This window comes from Microcaecilia unicolor, chromosome 7, assembly GCF_901765095.1.
Source record: "Microcaecilia unicolor chromosome 7, aMicUni1.1, whole genome shotgun sequence".
In the NCBI taxonomy this organism is placed as follows: Eukaryota; Metazoa; Chordata; class Amphibia; order Gymnophiona; family Siphonopidae; genus Microcaecilia; species Microcaecilia unicolor.
The window spans coordinates 242,112,108-242,128,694 of NC_044037.1; the positions used below are offsets into that span (position 1 = coordinate 242,112,108).

The following is a 16,587-nucleotide window of genomic DNA, read 5'->3' on the forward strand; positions in this document are numbered from 1 at the left end:
GGGAATCAGGGATGACCACCCCTGACTCCCCCAGTGGTCACTAACCCCCTCCCACCCAAAAAAAACAACTTTAAAACTTTTTTTTACAGCCTGTATGCCAGCCTCAAATGTCATACCCAGCTCCATCACAGCAGTATGCAGGTCCCTGGAGCAGTTGTTAGTGGGTGCAGTGGACTTCAGCCAGGTGGACCCAGGCCCATCCTCCCCCTACCTGTTACACTTATGGTGGTAAATGGAAGCGCTTCAAACCACCCCCAAAACCCACTGTACCCACATCTAGGTGCCCCCTTCAGCCATAAGTGCTATGGTAATGGTGTAGAGTTGTGGGAGTGGGTTTTGGGGGGGATTTGGGGGGCTCAGCACCCAAGGGAAGGGAGCTATGGACTTCAGAGGTGGATTGCTATGTGTTTTTAATTGTTACAAGTGCCCCCTAGGGTGCCCGGTTGGTGTCCTGGCATGTCAGGGGGACCAGTGCACTACAAATCCTGGCCCCTCCCACAACCCAATGCCTTGGATTTGGTTGTTTTTGAGCTGGGCGCCTTTGGTTTCCATTATCGCTGAAAAACAAAACCGCCCAGCTCAAATCCGCACAAATCCGATGCATTTGGCTGGCACAAACCGTATTATCAGAAAAAAGATGGACGCCCATTTTTTTTCGAAAATGCGGTTTGTCTCGCCCGCTCTCGGAGATAGACGCCCATGGAGATGGGCGTTCGCGTTCGATTATGCCCCTCCACGTGTCCTATGGATTCCTGGCTTTTTCACACTGATTTTACTAAATATGTTATCCCCTCTGGTGGTAAAAGGAGTCGTCTCCCCTTGTGCTTCCCCAGACCCATGAAAGCTTGATTTTGAAGGAAAAGACCTGGTCCATAAAGTTAGTTTACTGCCACCAGAAGCTGCTGGATCTTTTGGTGTCAAACATCTCAACAAGCCTTACTTTTCTTGAAGTTGAAATCTTCAATTGCCCTGATTTCAGGAGATTTTAATTTGTACATGGACCAAATTAATGACCTTAAAGTCAAGGAGTTTCGGGGACCATCAGGGAATGCACCACCTGTAAAAAAAAAAAAAAAAAAATTCAGCACCCCCCAATCATTTTGAAAAGTTGGCTCCTATGCTTGGAGGCACACCACTGGTAACATCCTTTTCCTTAGAGCGAGCTCTAGTTACCACAGTCCTCTGTGGCCTTCCACTCAACCAGTTCCTAACACAGTCAGTCACTTTAGGGCCCATACCAAGAGTGCTCAGTTTATTTATTAGTCATCTATGTAGAACTGTGTATTTGCTAAAATCTAAATACACCACATTTAGTGCTCTCTCTCAATCCAACTCCCTGGTCACCCAGCAGTGGCGTTCGTAGGGGGGCTGACACCCGGGGCGGATCGCCGATGCGCCCCGCCCCCCATGTGCAGCGCCCCCCCGGAACAGTGCGACGCCCCCCCCCACCGGCGAACCCCCCCCCCCCGATGCCCCGGTGAAAGAATCCCCCCGGGTGCACGCCACTGGGGGGGGGGGGGGGTGCCGCGCGCCTGCCGGCTCTTCGTTTTCATGCTCCCTGGAGCATGAAAACGAAGAGCCGACAGGCGCACGACACCCCCCCCAGCGGCGTGCACCCGGGGCGGACCGCCCCCCCCGCCCCCCCCCCCCCTTGGTACGCCACTGTCACCCAGCCAAAGAAATTAATCTGATTTCTCTGACAAGACCTGTCTCTAGTGAAATCATGTTGACTTGGGTCTTGTAATCCATTGGATTCCAAAACCTTTACTATTCTCTGTTTTAAAAGCATTTCCATTAATTTACTTACCACAGAAGTCAGACTTACAATTAATTAGTGTACAACTGCTACAAGTCAGATTTCTAAACAGCCTGGATTACACCCCTCAATCACATGTTTGAATAGCTATAGTTTTTATAATCATATGTACTTAAAATACTATCAAGGACCTGGTTAGTTACTCTACAGTTTTTATATGATTAACCCTAGTAGTAGCGCTTTAGAAATGTCAAATAGTAGTAGTATATGATGTCTACAGAGCTATTTAACATTAAAATCTGCCCTAGACAAACATATACAGTACCATGGATTCCCACTCACTCTTCTCTTCAACAGAAGAGCCACATTCACTGTACCTGAGACCACCCCCGAGGACCTCCTGGGCTGCTTGTCTTCCTCTTCCCTATGTACTATTTTTTTTCAGTAATATGACCATTGTTTTCCAGGTCATGGAGACTGCGACTGTGGGGAATGTGTCTGCCACAGTGGCTGGACTGGTGAATACTGCAACTGTACAACCAATTTTGATGCATGTATGTCTGAGGATGGAGAGCTCTGCAGTGGACGTGGGGAATGTGTCTGTGGAAAATGTGTCTGTGGAAACCCCGGGGCCTCTGGAAGCACCTGTGAAAGATGTCCCACATGTGATTCCTGCAGCTCTAAACGGTGAGAGCAGTTATGGCATCGTCTTTCTCTTTTCGACTCATTTCATGTTACCATGACACCGATATATTAATGCCACGGGACTCTACCCAGGCTGTGTACGCCTTTAAGTGCATTTTTTTTTTTAATTCAAGAAATGAAAAGAGGAATAGAATCAAATCACGGAGTTATAAACTCACACACACAATTGGACACTAAGCATGCAAAGTTGCAGACACAAGTTATACAATAGTGCTAGTTATGCATGTAACCTGTTAAATTAACTGCTAATTGGTGTTAACAGCCAATAATTGGCTATAAAATTGCTGTTAATTGGCACTAATTTGCAGTTACATGTGTAACTGCTCTTAACGGCCCTTTTACAAAGGTGTGGGAGGGCTAACAGACGGGTAGCGCATGCCAAATCAGCACTACCGCTGGGGTAGCCTGTGTGCCCGGTGGTAATTCCAAGTTTGGCATGTGCATAAGTGGAGGAGTGGCCTAGTGGTTAGGGTGGTTGACTTTGGTCCTGAGGAACTGAGTTCGATTCCCACTTCAGGCACAGGCAGCTCCTTGTGACTCTGGGCAAGTCACTTAACCCTCCATTGCCCCATGTAAGCCGCATTGAGCCTGCCATGAGTGGGAAAGCGCAGGGTACAAATGTAACAAAAAAGAGAATCCCGCTGTAGAACCTCATGGGCGTTCCTGGTGGTAATCAGCAGTGCAGCCACTTTGGCACGTGCTGCATGGTTAGTTCGCAGGTAACGCATAAGCCCTTACCACCATCAATGGCTGACAGTAAGGGCTCAGGCCTTAAATAAGCAAGCACCAGTTTTAATTTTTGTGCACGTCCATTTTCCGGCCCATTAAAAAAATGTCCTTTTTCCCAGCCACAGTAGAAAGTGACCCAGCTTGCACCCACAGTACCGCAGGCCACTTTTTACCATGGCTTTGTAAAGGGACCCCTTAGTCGGTATTCTACAAATTCAGCATTCAAAGTCCATAGCATGTAGCTGCATGGGGGTGTGGAGGGGCATGGGCATGCCTAGCACTAATACATGTGGGTTATAGAATACTAACAGTTACAGGCGCAAGCATTTACGCCAGGCATTGAGCTAGTGTAAGTGCACATGCCTAAAGATACCTGTAGGTGTGTAACGAATACATGTGTACATTATGGTTATGGCCAAGCCACACCCAAACCATGTCCCCTGGAATCTCTACATGGTGTGGATGTCCACATCTAAATAGTGCCTTTCTGAAACTGGTATGTACATGTATATATAATGTATACATGTAAATGGCACTATGTACACGTGGATATCTTTCTAAAATAATGGCCTAAATCTGTTTAGAACTACAACTTTCTAGGCATTTGAAAAGTTAGACTGAGAAAGTGCTTTGTAAAGGCTTCTCTCCAGTTGTGTTTATAGGGAAAACACTACATAAATCAGATCTTTTTAGTCATGATATTTGCACAGCTTAATAAAGGATGTAATTTAATCTCTATGTGCTGTCTGAGATATGAATCAATATCGTATAATCCAGCATCCTACACACTCACACTATATAGGATAAAATCACAAACCACAGTGGTGACTCATTTCACAAGGGCAGAACAGCTCTTGGCTCGCCTTGCCTCCTCACTGGTCTGAACAGACTTTCCTTTAATTAAACTTCATTTTAAACATGTATTTTAAATAATTATTTATATATATTTTTAGATACTTATTTGTAATTGTTTAAAACTTCACTTATCTTAGGGGCCCTTTTACTAAGCCGCATAAGCGTCTACGTGCGCCAAAATGGAGTTACCGCCCAACTACCACGTGGCTTTTGCGGTAATTTCATTTTTGGCATGCATCAGATACGCGCATCTGAAAAATATTTTTTATTTTTGGGCGTGCATAATGGATGCGCGCCAAAGTGCCATTTGGCGCACGTAGGTCATTACCACCCGGTTACCACATGAGTCTTTACCGCTAGGGTCAATGGCTGGAGGTAAAGTGTCAGACCCAAAATGGACGCGCAGCAATTATGATTTTGCCGCACGTCCATTTTTGGTTTAAAAAAGGCCTTTTTTTACAGGCGCGCTAAAAAAAATGGATCGGTGCGTGCTCAAAAACTCCACCTACACTACCACAAGCCAGTTTTCAGCACGCCTTAGTAAAAGGACCCCTTAGTAAATTGGGAGACCATCAACCAACATGCAGCATGTTTTGCATAAGTGAAGTTTTAAACTTTAAAATTTAGGCATGTGGATCCCATACCTAAATTTATGTGCATAAATGCCAATTAAATCTAATTAGTGGCAGTAATTGTTTGTTAAAAAGCCAACTATTGGTACCAATTGGGTTATTATTCAATTAAATTGCACGTGCAAATTGGGCACATGGCCAAAATTTGTGCACACAATTTTTGACTTTTATAGAATTAGGGGTAGTGCTTCCTAAATAGGAGGTGGTGGGTGCTCCCTCATTAACTATGAGTGGGTACCACATGCTAATGGGAACACAGGTCGTGTTTCAGCAGTTAGGTCATCCTCAGGGGTCCTTTGTGATACAATGACAACACTGATGCTGTCTGGTACTGAAGGCAATCGACTCTGAAAAAGCCAAATGGAAAAGCACAAGCTAATATCAACCTAAAGTAATATCAGGAGCACAAACCGAAAATTATAAATTCATTTGTTTCCCTGTGTCACACATTTTGTTTTTTATGTGTTCTTTCTTAAATTATTTTTAAAGATTTTCTTTTATTGGTCACCGGGGCTATCAGAAGTGAATTGGGCATTGGTGCGACCATTGCTAAATTTATGGTGGCATATCCGAACATAGTATTTTTAGGTTTTAATGTTCATTTTGATAACTTGCAGATATCCAAGGCATCTAGGTTTCATTCTTTTTTGTATGACTTGGATATGATCTAATGAGTACGTCGGCCAACACATCAAGGAGGTCATATTCTGAATCTGAAATTTTCCAGGTTGTTAGCCCCATTTACCCTTACAGAGATTTTATATCAGCCTATATTTTGGAATGATCATGTTGCTAAATCTTTTTATTTATGGGGGGATCAAGCAACTAGTATTGTTGATAGGGAGGAGGAGGAGGTGCATACCCATTATAGTAGAAGTGTAGATCCTGAGTTGATGCCACCCCTGTTCAAGGTGTTTCCTGCTGATTTTATGATATTGCCTGTAACAGAGCATGTGAGGGTATAGTCAGAGGTTCTGGAGGTAGAGATGGATAAGTTTGTTCCACTGTGGCCGGAAAGTAAGAAGGTAAGGACTGTGGGAGTTCTAAATGGTACCATGTGGGTCTGAGTCTTTTGAAGACAGATGCAAATGTTTGAGCAACCTTGGGTTAAGCACAGAACAGTAGCATTGATGAGACATTGTAAGCAGGCTCAATTGTTTTATATGAAGGCGATTCATCATGCTAAGCAGAAGTATTACTCAAAGTTGATTTCACAGTGTCCGTCGTGGCGATTGTTTTCAGTTATAGCAACTTTGACAAATACCCAGGCTGTGGGTCAAGTGGTATCACCTAATGTGGAGTGTATTGCTAAGTATTTTTTTCTAATTCTGGCTGTTGGTGCACCATTACTCTGTTCTGCTGTTAATGGGTTGCTGTGTGTGGGAATTGCAGTCAGTGTTGATGATGAAATTGGAAAAAGTAGTAAGGAGGGTGGGGAAGTCCATGTCAATGTTGGATGTTTCCCTCTAAGCGGTTGCTGTTGTCAATTCATGGTCTGTTGCAATTTGTACTGGCAATGGTGAATCAGAATTTGGAATCTGTCCAGGTGCCTGTGGATTGGAAGCATGCAGTAGTCTGGCCAGTGTGTACAGTTGGATCCACTGAGGCCTGAACATTATCGACCAATTTTGAATCTGTCTTTGTTGGCAAAAGTCACAGAGTGGGTGGTGAACAGTTGATTGATTTTGTTTCTTCTACAGATTTGTTACATTCTACATAAAACACTTATCGTGTGGAATATAGTACTGAAACAGCAATGGTAGAACTTGTAAGTGAATTAAGAAGCATATTAGACTCTGCAGATCAGGCTGTAATGGTGTCCATGGACCTGGCCTCGGCTTTTGACACAGTAGATCATGATTTACTGGTACAGCACTTGCATATGGGAAGTGTGAATGGATTGATTTTGCAGTGGTTTGTGAACTTTCTGACTGTTCATTTGCAGTGGTGCAGGGATTGGAGGTGTCAAACTCTCATGCTTTACAGTGTGGATTACCACAAGGCTCTGCCTTGATCCCCATTTTATTGGGGATGCATTTTGATTAAAATTTCTAATTGTGATTAATCACATGATTAAAGTTGGGCATAGCCAGCTGTTCTTGGGAGGGACATAGGGATGAACTAGGGGGAAACACATTTCAGCTCCCTCCGCACCCCACCCCTTCCCCCACATTAGATATCATACCTTTGCTGGTGGGGATGTCGAAGTCAGTCAAAGAAGTCCACTGCCAAAGCATCTCCTTTCTCCTTGTGCTGCCTCAGGATTGAGGAAGTCAGCAGGGTGTCTCCAGCCTCCAATGCTGGCACTTCCTGAGCATGCTCAGTTCATGCACAAACGGAGCATGCATGGGGAGTGCAAGCGATGGTGGCTTGAGGCACCCTGCTGACTTCCTCGCTCGTGAGGCAATATGAGGAGGAAGGAGCTGACTCAGGCAGAGGATTTCTTTGGCTGGCAGGGCTTCAGCTACTCCAGCAGCCATTGAACAGGTACTGTAACTTTGGAGGGGGCCTTCACCAATTTTCTCTCTCATGTTCCCCCCTGTGCTTTCACCCATTCTCTCTCTCTGTCTCCCTCCCTCCATGTGTTCACTATGCCTTCACCCATTTTCTCTCTCTCTCCTTCTCTCTCTCTCTCTCTCTCTCCATGTACCCCTCTGTTCCTTCACCCATTTTTCTCAATCTGTGTCCATGTGCTCCCCTGTGCCTTCACCCATTCATTCTCTCTCTTCCCCCCCCCCCCCCCCACTCCATGTGCCCCCCCCCTCCATGCCTTCACCCATTCTCTTTCTCTCTATTAAAATGCTGCCTCGGCCTGCACCAGGCTTTTCCTTCTGACCCAGCACCCCCTTCTGATACAGAAAGTTGTGTCACAAGGGGGCAGGACAGGTCAGAAGGAAAGGCCCGGTGCAGGCCGAGACAGTGTCTAAACCGGGAGGAGAGGACAGCTGCTGGCGGTCCGGGAGGGGAGGAAGAGATGCCAGACTGGGCATGCAGGTGGGGGAGGGATAGAGGGAGGGCAGTTAATCAGTAAGCACGATTTAAAAAATTAATCACGATTAATTATTAACTTCCCTTCCTCTCTCCCTGTATTAATTACAGCATTAATTGTGATTAACATGCAGCCCTACATTTTATTTAATCTTTTTGTAGCTCTATTGGTTGGTATAATTCAGAGTTATACAATTATACAATATATTTGTGAGTGACATTACCGAAGGGTTACAAGGTAAAGTTTGCCTTTTTGCGGACGACACCAAGATTTGCAACAGAGTGGACACCCCGGAGGGAGTGGAAAACATGAAAAAAGATCTGAAGAAGCTGGAAGAATGGTCTAACGTTTGGCAATTAAAATTCAATGCGAAGAAATGCAAAGTGATGCACTTAGGGAGTAGAAATCCAAGGGAGACGTATGTGTTAGGCAGGGAGAGTCTGATAGGCACGGACGGGGAGAGGGATCTTGGGGTGATAGTATCTGAGGACCTGAAGGCGACGAAACAGTGCGACAAGGCGGTGGCCGTAGCTAGAAGATTGCTAGGCTGTATAGAGAGAGGTGTGACCAGCAGAAGAAAGGAGGTTTTAATGCCCCTGTATAAGACGTTGGTGAGGCCCCACCTGGAGTATTGTGTTCAGTTTTGGAGGCTGTACCTTGCGAAGGATGTTAAAAAAATGGAAGCAGTGCAAAGAAAAGCAACGAGAATGGTATGGGATTTGCGTTCCAAGACGTATGAAGAGAGACTTGCTGACCTGAACATGTATACCCTGGAGGAAAGGAGGAACAGGGGTGATATGATACAGACGTTCAAATATTTGAAAGGTATTAATCCGCAAACGAATCTTTTCCGGAGATGGGAAGGCGGTAAAACGAGAGGACATGAAATGAGATTGAAGGGGGGCAGACTCAGGAAAGATGTCAGGAAGTATTTTTTCACGGAGAGGGTGGTGGATGCTTGGAGAACTCTTTTATTAAAAAAGAAACGCAAAGCCATACAGAAACATATAACCCCAAACCAAATATATACAAACAAGTCCCCCACCTTAAATCCACCTATATACACTGTCAACCCCCACCCATCCTAAAATGAAATTAAATGAACATAAAATTCAAATAAAACTCGAAGTCAATTCAAAATAAACTGTCCAACCCCTCTATGGAGGTTTCAAGTGCACATGCCTCCACCAAACATTGGTTCTTGCTATTCCCTCCGCCACCCGTTCCCACTGGGCTACCCCCTGGACCGCCCGAACCACCTCCCAACTAACGCTGTCGGCTGATCGGTAGTCCTGGTGCAAGGAGACCCCACACCGAGCCATCCAGAGGCTAAACCGGAGTATCACCGAGATGAGGAACTCCGTCACCGGATCTAACCACCCACCTCCCCCCTGCCGCCCGTAAACCCAATCTGCATATGAATATGAATTAAAACTCGGGATGTGTAATAATGCTGCTACCCTGCCACATACCATTCGTGTAAAAGGGCATTCCCGTAAAAAATGTTCCATCGTTTCCTCCCTCCCCACGCACTCCCCCCTTGGGCAATCCCGTTCCTGCACATTCCTGTAGTTAATATTCCCTCTGACATACAATTTCCCATGAAAAGACAGCCAAGCAATGTCTCTATATTTCGGCGGGATCCTCCATGAGGCCACCAACCGCAAGCCCTGCCTCAGCACTGGACCAGGTGCATCCTTCAGTACCAGGGGCGATGAGAATGTTTGGGACCTCACCCGTTCCACCCATACCTCCCTCCTCCCTGTCTTTATTTCCTCTGCCAAAATTCCCCAAACTCGTACCAGCCGAACTAAGGGCCTATAGTACCCAACCTGGTCCGGAGCCCCCTTCCTTACCACCCCCACCCTCCTTCCCAACTTCCACGGGAGCCAGAATCTCTCCCACCAAGACAGAACGCTACCTGCCCATCCTGGCGGATCTCTGTCCAGTGCCCGTCCCAGGTTAAACTGAATAAACAGGGAGCTAAAGAAAAGTACAGGGTTTACCATCCCTACCCCCCCTCTTCCCGGGCCAAGTATGTGATGTTACGCTTGACCGGGTTCAGCCGATTCCCCCACAACATCTGAAAAAAAACACTATATAGGGTGGTATAACAATGCACTGGCAACAAACAAATATAACTGACAAACAAAAACATAGGCACCAGGTGAGATTTAATCAGCTGAACCCGGTCAGTCATGGACATCCTCCACCCTTTCCATCTGTCAACCTTTTCCTTAGCTCCCTGTATGCACCGCTGCCAATTAAAGGTTGCATAATCCCCCTGTTCAAAATATACCCCTAATACCCGCAGTCTGCTAATGGCCTCCGGAAACTCCCCTCCCAAATTAAAAGAGCCCCCTGGAGGACCCACCCACAGACTCTGACTTTTCTGGAAGTTTATCAAAGCCCCTGTAGCCTGTGAGTACCCAGAAATGACCCCTTTCAATTTCTCCCCCTCTGTTGTGTCCGCCACCCACACCGTGACATCATCAGCGTAAGCCACCACCCTTAATTGAGACCCTGTACACACCTCCACCCCCCGAAGTCCCTCCTTCCCTCCCTGCTCTAGCCGTCTAACAAAAGGATCAATTGCAAAAGCATAAAGTACCGGGCTTAAAGGGCATCCCTGCCGCACCCCTGCTGTCACCCCGAACCTATTCCCTTTCCAACCGTTCACCAGGGGAAAACACCGTGCCCTTGTGTACAATAAACGTAATTGAGCCACCCAATCCCTAGGAAACCCATAGTGCTCTAAAACCTGCCAAAGAAACGCCCACTGTACCCTGTCAAAAGCCTTATCCTGATCTAATGCCACCATTAGTCTTCCTTCCCCCCGACTATGTTCCACACCTTCCCTTACCCAAGCCGCTGCCTCCAGAACCCCCCTCCCCTTAATCCCACAGGCCTGTGAACTTGCCAACACCCCCCCACCACCTCCTTCATCCTATTCAGAAGCATATGCGCGAATATCTTCCGATCACCATTGAGCAGGGCAATCGGACGCCAGTTGGCCAAGAACTCTGGATCTTTTCCCTTATTCAGAAGAATCAACGCCGCCTCGGTCAGGGATTGGGGTAAAACCCCCTGCTGACGTGCAGCCTCCCAGACTTGCAGCAGGATTGGGGCCAGAAGGTGCTTAAATGCCTGATAGTACTCTGTTGTGAGTCCATCTGGCCCTGGTGCTGTCTTCCTCCTTAAGGCCCCAATGGCCTCTTCTACCTCCCCCAGCGACCAGGGGCGCAACAGGGCCTGAAGAGATGGGCCCCCCCTTCGCACCCCCGGTGTCCCCGCAATATAGTGACCCATCACTTCCTTATCCACTTGCTTATCTGAAAAAAATCGTGCAAAGTGCTCTTCCACCACCTTTAGAATCCCCTCCTTCGACACCTGAACTACCCCTCCCATGTCCCTTAAACCCCCCACAATCCTATGCTCCCTCCGCTCCTTGCAACACATAAACTGGTCTGGGCTGACCAATTTCCCAAAGTCCCGTTCATAGACCAAGGAGGCATATCGATTATACTGGACCTTTTCAAGTTGCTCCTGCAAATCCAGAATATCCTCCTTTCTCCCTCCATTGGAGAGTAGATAGTCCCTTCGTTTCTTAATGGCAGTCCCCAGCCGAGTTCTCTCCCTTCCTTCTCTCCGAGCTTGACGGGTGAAAAAAAACCTCGTCCGCCTCTTCACTAACTCCCACCACTCTCCAATGGAGGGAAAAATACCCTGGATCGAAAGCTGGTCACCCAAAAAGGCCCGATATTCCTCCTTGACCTTCTCATCGGTAACCCATTTAAGGTTAAGCCGCCATAACCCCCTCCCTGGCCTATGTCCCGCCCAACCCCCCACCTCCACCAACACCAGTTTATGGTCCGAGAAGTCCACGTCCACCAACCTGGGCCCCCGAACGCATGCCCCTTCCCGGACCAAAAATCTGTCTATCCTGCTCCTACACTGTCCCCGTGCAAATGTGAAACCCTCCACCTCTGGTGAAAATTCAAGGTGCACATCTACCAACCCTGCCCCTTTCATTATCCCAGCTAGCCGTATCCCATCATACCTCACCTGCGCTGCCCTTCCTCCACTATCCTGTTTCCTCAAAATGGTGTTAAAATCCCCCCCCCCCAAACCACCTGACGTGCCGTGTATAAATATGGTTTAATTTTACCAAATAACCGTGAACGTTCCCTCTTACTTTGTGGCCCATAAACATTAATAATCCGGGAAGCCACCCCGTGCCACAAAACATCCACCACCAAACACCTCCCTACTCCTAATTCCATCACCCTTTGAATCTGTACCTTATGTGTTTTAAATAATATCCCTACCCCCCCATACCTGTCCCCTGCCAAGCCCCAAACCGAAGGCCCCCATCTCCAGGCCCTCCTCGCACGCCTGATCGCCTGCATAGTTTGCAAGCGTGTCTCCTGGATTAGGAAACAGTCTGCCTGGATTGTGGAGAGGCCCTCAAAGGCCAAACATTGCGCCCTCTGGGAGGCCACACTCGCCACATTCAGAGTGGCAAATAATAATATAATACCTGCCATTATGTAGGGAAAGATGACTGTCTCCCAACCTCTTCCTGCTGAACTGCTTCCTTCACATCACCCCTACCTAGAGCCCAGACCCCTTCTTCAACCACTTCTTCCTCCGCCCAATCCCTAACCCCGGCTTCAAAACCTCCCTCCTTCCCCACCCCTCCCCCCTCCCTTCTTCCTTCCCTTCTTCTTAGACTCATCCAACCCCCCCTCCTCTTCAGACAAAGACAAACCCCCCGCCCTCCTTCCTCTATTTGCCCCCTCCCCCCTCTGATCCCCTCCCACCCCCTGAACCTTCCCCCTCTCAATCCCGTGATCCTTCCCCTGTAGAGCTCGAATTCTATCCAATCGCCTCATAAGCTTCTCCCCCTCTCCTGCCCTCCCTCTTCTCCCCTCCCCGTCCAACCCGCCCCCACCCTCCATACTAATCTCCATCCTCCTAACCTTCCCCCCTTCTTCTTACGCTTACCCCCCTCTCCCTCCACCCCCTCTAATTTCCTCTTTCCTTCCTCCCCTCCCCCCACAACCCCACCGACCCCTTCCCCTTCTTCTTCCACCACCTCCTCTTCCTCTGCCAAAACCTGAAACCGGTTTCCTGTCTCCCTCTCTTGCCGAGCCCCCTCTCCTGACCCCCCTGAAATCCCTCTACCCTTCCCCTTCACTCCCCTCTGCTTCTTGGGGACCTGGGCCCACTCATCTACCCCTTCCAGCCCTTGCCCCTGTTTCCCCACCTGTGCTGCTGCCTCTGGAACCCCCACCTCCACAACCTCCCTCTGTGCCCCCCTTGCCCCCTGATCCTGACCCTGAACCCCCCCTCCCCCCACCCCCTCCTCCTGCACCTCCTCTTCCCTCCCCCCATTATGCAACGCCCTAGGGCAGTCCCGGAAGGCATGCCCCAGACCACCACAAAGATTGCACCTGATTGAAGAACACTCTTCGGTGGGATGATCTTTTGATCCGCACTTAGCACATTGCTGTACTGGGCAGGACATGCTAAAATGGCGGAAAGACCCACACCGAAAACATTGTCTTGGCTGTCCCTTGTAAAAACACAGGATTCTGTCCCTTCCAATAAAAGCCGCTGAAGGAATGTGTTGTACTACCTGCCCTACCTGGTGAAGTTTAACCAAAGCCCCCCCCCCCCCCCCCCCCACCAGACTCTACTTGGATCCGGGAGTTTGGTCAATGGAGTCCTCAACTCGGCATACCTGTGCAGCCAAAAGGCCAAGTCTGCCCCTGAGATGGACTCGTTACGGACTAGCAGAGTCACCTGCACCAGATCTGGCCGACTGATGGGAACTACCCTATAACATTTCCAATCCCCCCTTCCTCTTACCCCCTCATACTTTTCCCAGAAGACCTCCATGCCTCTCTGGGTCAGAAAACTGACATCGTATTCTGGGAGATTAACTGGATGAATACAGGCATAGAGGTCTTCTGGGACAAACCCTAACCCCAAAACTAGTTTCAACACTGTATCACGTGAAGGCATTCCCCCCTCCCCCACCCACTTGATTTGGACCACATTCCTTCTCCTGGGCGGTTGCCCATAACCCCTACCTCCCCCGAACCCAGCATCTGTGTTATTACTAAAGGAAAACTGCCCCTTCCCTCTTCCTCCTTCCCTATTAACCACATCTGCAAAGGAGGGCTGACCCTGCCTCCACTGACTTCCCCTCCTCCCTGAGCTTATCCCTTCCTTGCCTGAAGATCCCTTCCCCCCCCCCACCTGCTGATCCTGCCCACCCCCTTTACCTTCCCTTACCATCTCCCCATCAACCCCCTCCCCCCTTCCACAAACTGGAACAGCAACCCGTTCACCAACTTTTTCACCAACAGAACAGTTCCCCAAACCCTCTGCCCCTTCCCCCTTACCCCCTCCCTCACATCACAAATCAACATATCCTGAACATCATCCCCTCCCCCTCCCCCCTGCCCACAGTCAGTGCCCAGAGAACTGAGCCCCCTGGAATCTATAACCAGTTCTGAACAGTCCTTAGCTTTCACAATGCTTCCTTGGGAGTGAGCTCCCTCTGCCTGGGCTGCAGATCCCCCAGCAATATCTTCTGTCAGAGAGACTGCTGATACACTCTGAGGAGAGCTCTGTTCTCCCTGCACCAGCAGGTCCCGCGTGAGGCTGCTTACAGTTTTTACAGAGCCAGAGTTTATCTCATCTTCCCTTCTGTGCTGGGGATTCCCTGAGCCTGGTTGTGCTGCTGAATCCACCACTTGTGGCTGTAAACCTGGTGCCTCAATCAGGGAGCTAACTAAGCTCACCTGTGTCTGCAGCCCTAAGACCTGCTGTTCATTAGTGTCCACACTCCCAATGTCAGTATGCTTTCCAGCTTGCTTTCCAGTGTTCACCTTCCCTGTCAAACTGTTGCCTGCATCAGTGTTGGGTAGTGCAGGCACTTTTTGTGAAATAACACAAAACCCCAAGTCACCGTCCTCAGTTTCAAAGACAGCAGAATGTGTAGGCTGACTGAGTTCCAACTCCATTGTGTTTTCAGCCATAGTCTCTGCAGCACCAACTGAGGTCTCTTCAACTCCTTCCCTCTCTTCCCTGGCAGCTGCCTCTAAGGTAAGGTTTGCAGGGTTCTGAGTTGCTAGATTCTTCATAAATTGTAAAGTGTCTTGACTGCTTGTCCCCACCACATTATCTACTGCAACCTGGTGTTTTGTAAAACAATCCTCAGATACCAACTCTCCTGTTTCCTCTGGCCGATTCTGGTTTGGCACTGTCCTGGGTTGAAATCTTTCCCTGGTAATATAGAGTTCCCTTAAAGGGTTATCAGAGCCCTTCTTCAGGGAGTCCAACACCTTTCTTTTCAGGCAAAGCTGCTTTCTCAAACGAGCTTCTTCCTTTCCATACAGACTCTTCTGTGCTGCTGGGGCCAACTTCTGCAGGGTTCTAGCCCTGTTTAGTTTTTTCCCCAGCACTTCCACCTCCTTCCCCAGGGCTTCAATCCTCCTCACCCTGTCCACGATACCTCTGGCTGAAGAATCTGGGCTGCTGCTTCCCAGCTGCCCTACCCACTCCTCCTCCTCTTCCTCAGACCACTCATCCTCACTGTACAATGGGTTCAGCACCGGCTGAAGCTCCTGACTCTCTTCCATCCTCTGTTCTGCCACTTTCTGGGCCTGCGGGACCCTCACCCTCTGCCTCCCCCTCCCATGCTCTTCGTGCTCCTTACCCGGTAACCGCTGGGTCATGGGAGGGGTGCTGGGTCTACTGTCCCCCCTGGACCTCGAGGCTCCACGGTCCAGGGGACTCCGCTCTCTTCTCCCAGGGGCCAGGCTCGGCTGAGAGCTGCTTCTCCGTCTCTCCTGGTAGCTGGGCCCAGCCGTTTCCCGAGCCGGGCCCTGCCCTGAGGAGTGCTCCCCAGAGCCCTGCCTCATGGCTGGGAAGGGAGCTAGGCCTTGCTCCCCTCCCTTCCTCTAACCACAGAGCCTCCTGTAGTATGTCCTTCTCCTTCAGTGTCTAGCTACACACTGACTTGGAATGCCCTCCCGTGGGAGGTGGTGGAGATGAAAACGGTAACGGAATTCAAACATGCGTGGGATATGCATAAAGGAATCCTGTGCAGAAGGAATGGATCCTCAGAACCTTAGCTAAAATTGGGTGGCAGAGCAGGTGGGGGGAAGAGGGGTTGGTGGTTGGGAGGTGTGGATAGTGGAGGGCAGACTTATACGTTCTGTGCCAGAGCCGGTGATGGGAGACGGGACTGGTGGTTGGGAGGCGGGGAATACTGCTGGGCAGACTTATACGGTCTGTGCCCTGAAAAAGACATGTACAAATCAAGGTAAGGTATACACATATGAGTTTATCTTGGGCAGACTGGATGGACCGTATAGGTCTTTTTCTGCCGTCATCTACTACTATGTAATTAGTCCTTATATATATGTGGACGATCTTTTACTTGTATGGAGGGTTGGGAAATTGAAACCTGGTTTGACAGGCTTGCAGGAAATTGTGGCTTCAGCTGAGAAATGGTTAACCATGAACAGAGTGGTGTTTAGTGTAGAGAAGACAGTGGTTTGTTGGGTTCCTGGTGGAAGGGAAGCAATGAATCTTTCTGTAACACTGGACAATCTTTGCCTGTGGTAGAATCCTTTAAATATCTAGGTGTACTGACTGACAGAAAGTTATCATTTCTCCCTCATGTGGCCGGGTTGTTGCAGCGTGGGGATATGACATTTAGGAAATTGAAGCTGTTCGTAATTTTGGTAGACCATGATTCTTTTTAAATTCTTTTGTATAGTTTATTCATGTCTCCACTTAACTATGCTAATGCATTGCTGGCTGCTATCTCACAGGCTGAAATGTGTAACTTGCAAACCCTACAAAATACTGGAATTCGTTTACTTGGAGGTTTGTGTACA

At 48.6% G+C, this 16,587-nt stretch overlaps 1 protein-coding gene across 1 annotated transcript in view; it reads left to right on the forward strand.

Annotated features, from left to right (window-relative positions):
• ITGB6 (integrin subunit beta 6) overlaps positions 1–16,587 on the forward strand; it is a 147,238-nt gene that overhangs the window by 76,494 nt on the left and 54,157 nt on the right. The window contains 1 exon segment of the mRNA XM_030208990.1: positions 2,224–2,443. Within this exon segment, the coding sequence (XP_030064850.1) occupies positions 2,224–2,443 (220 nt within the window).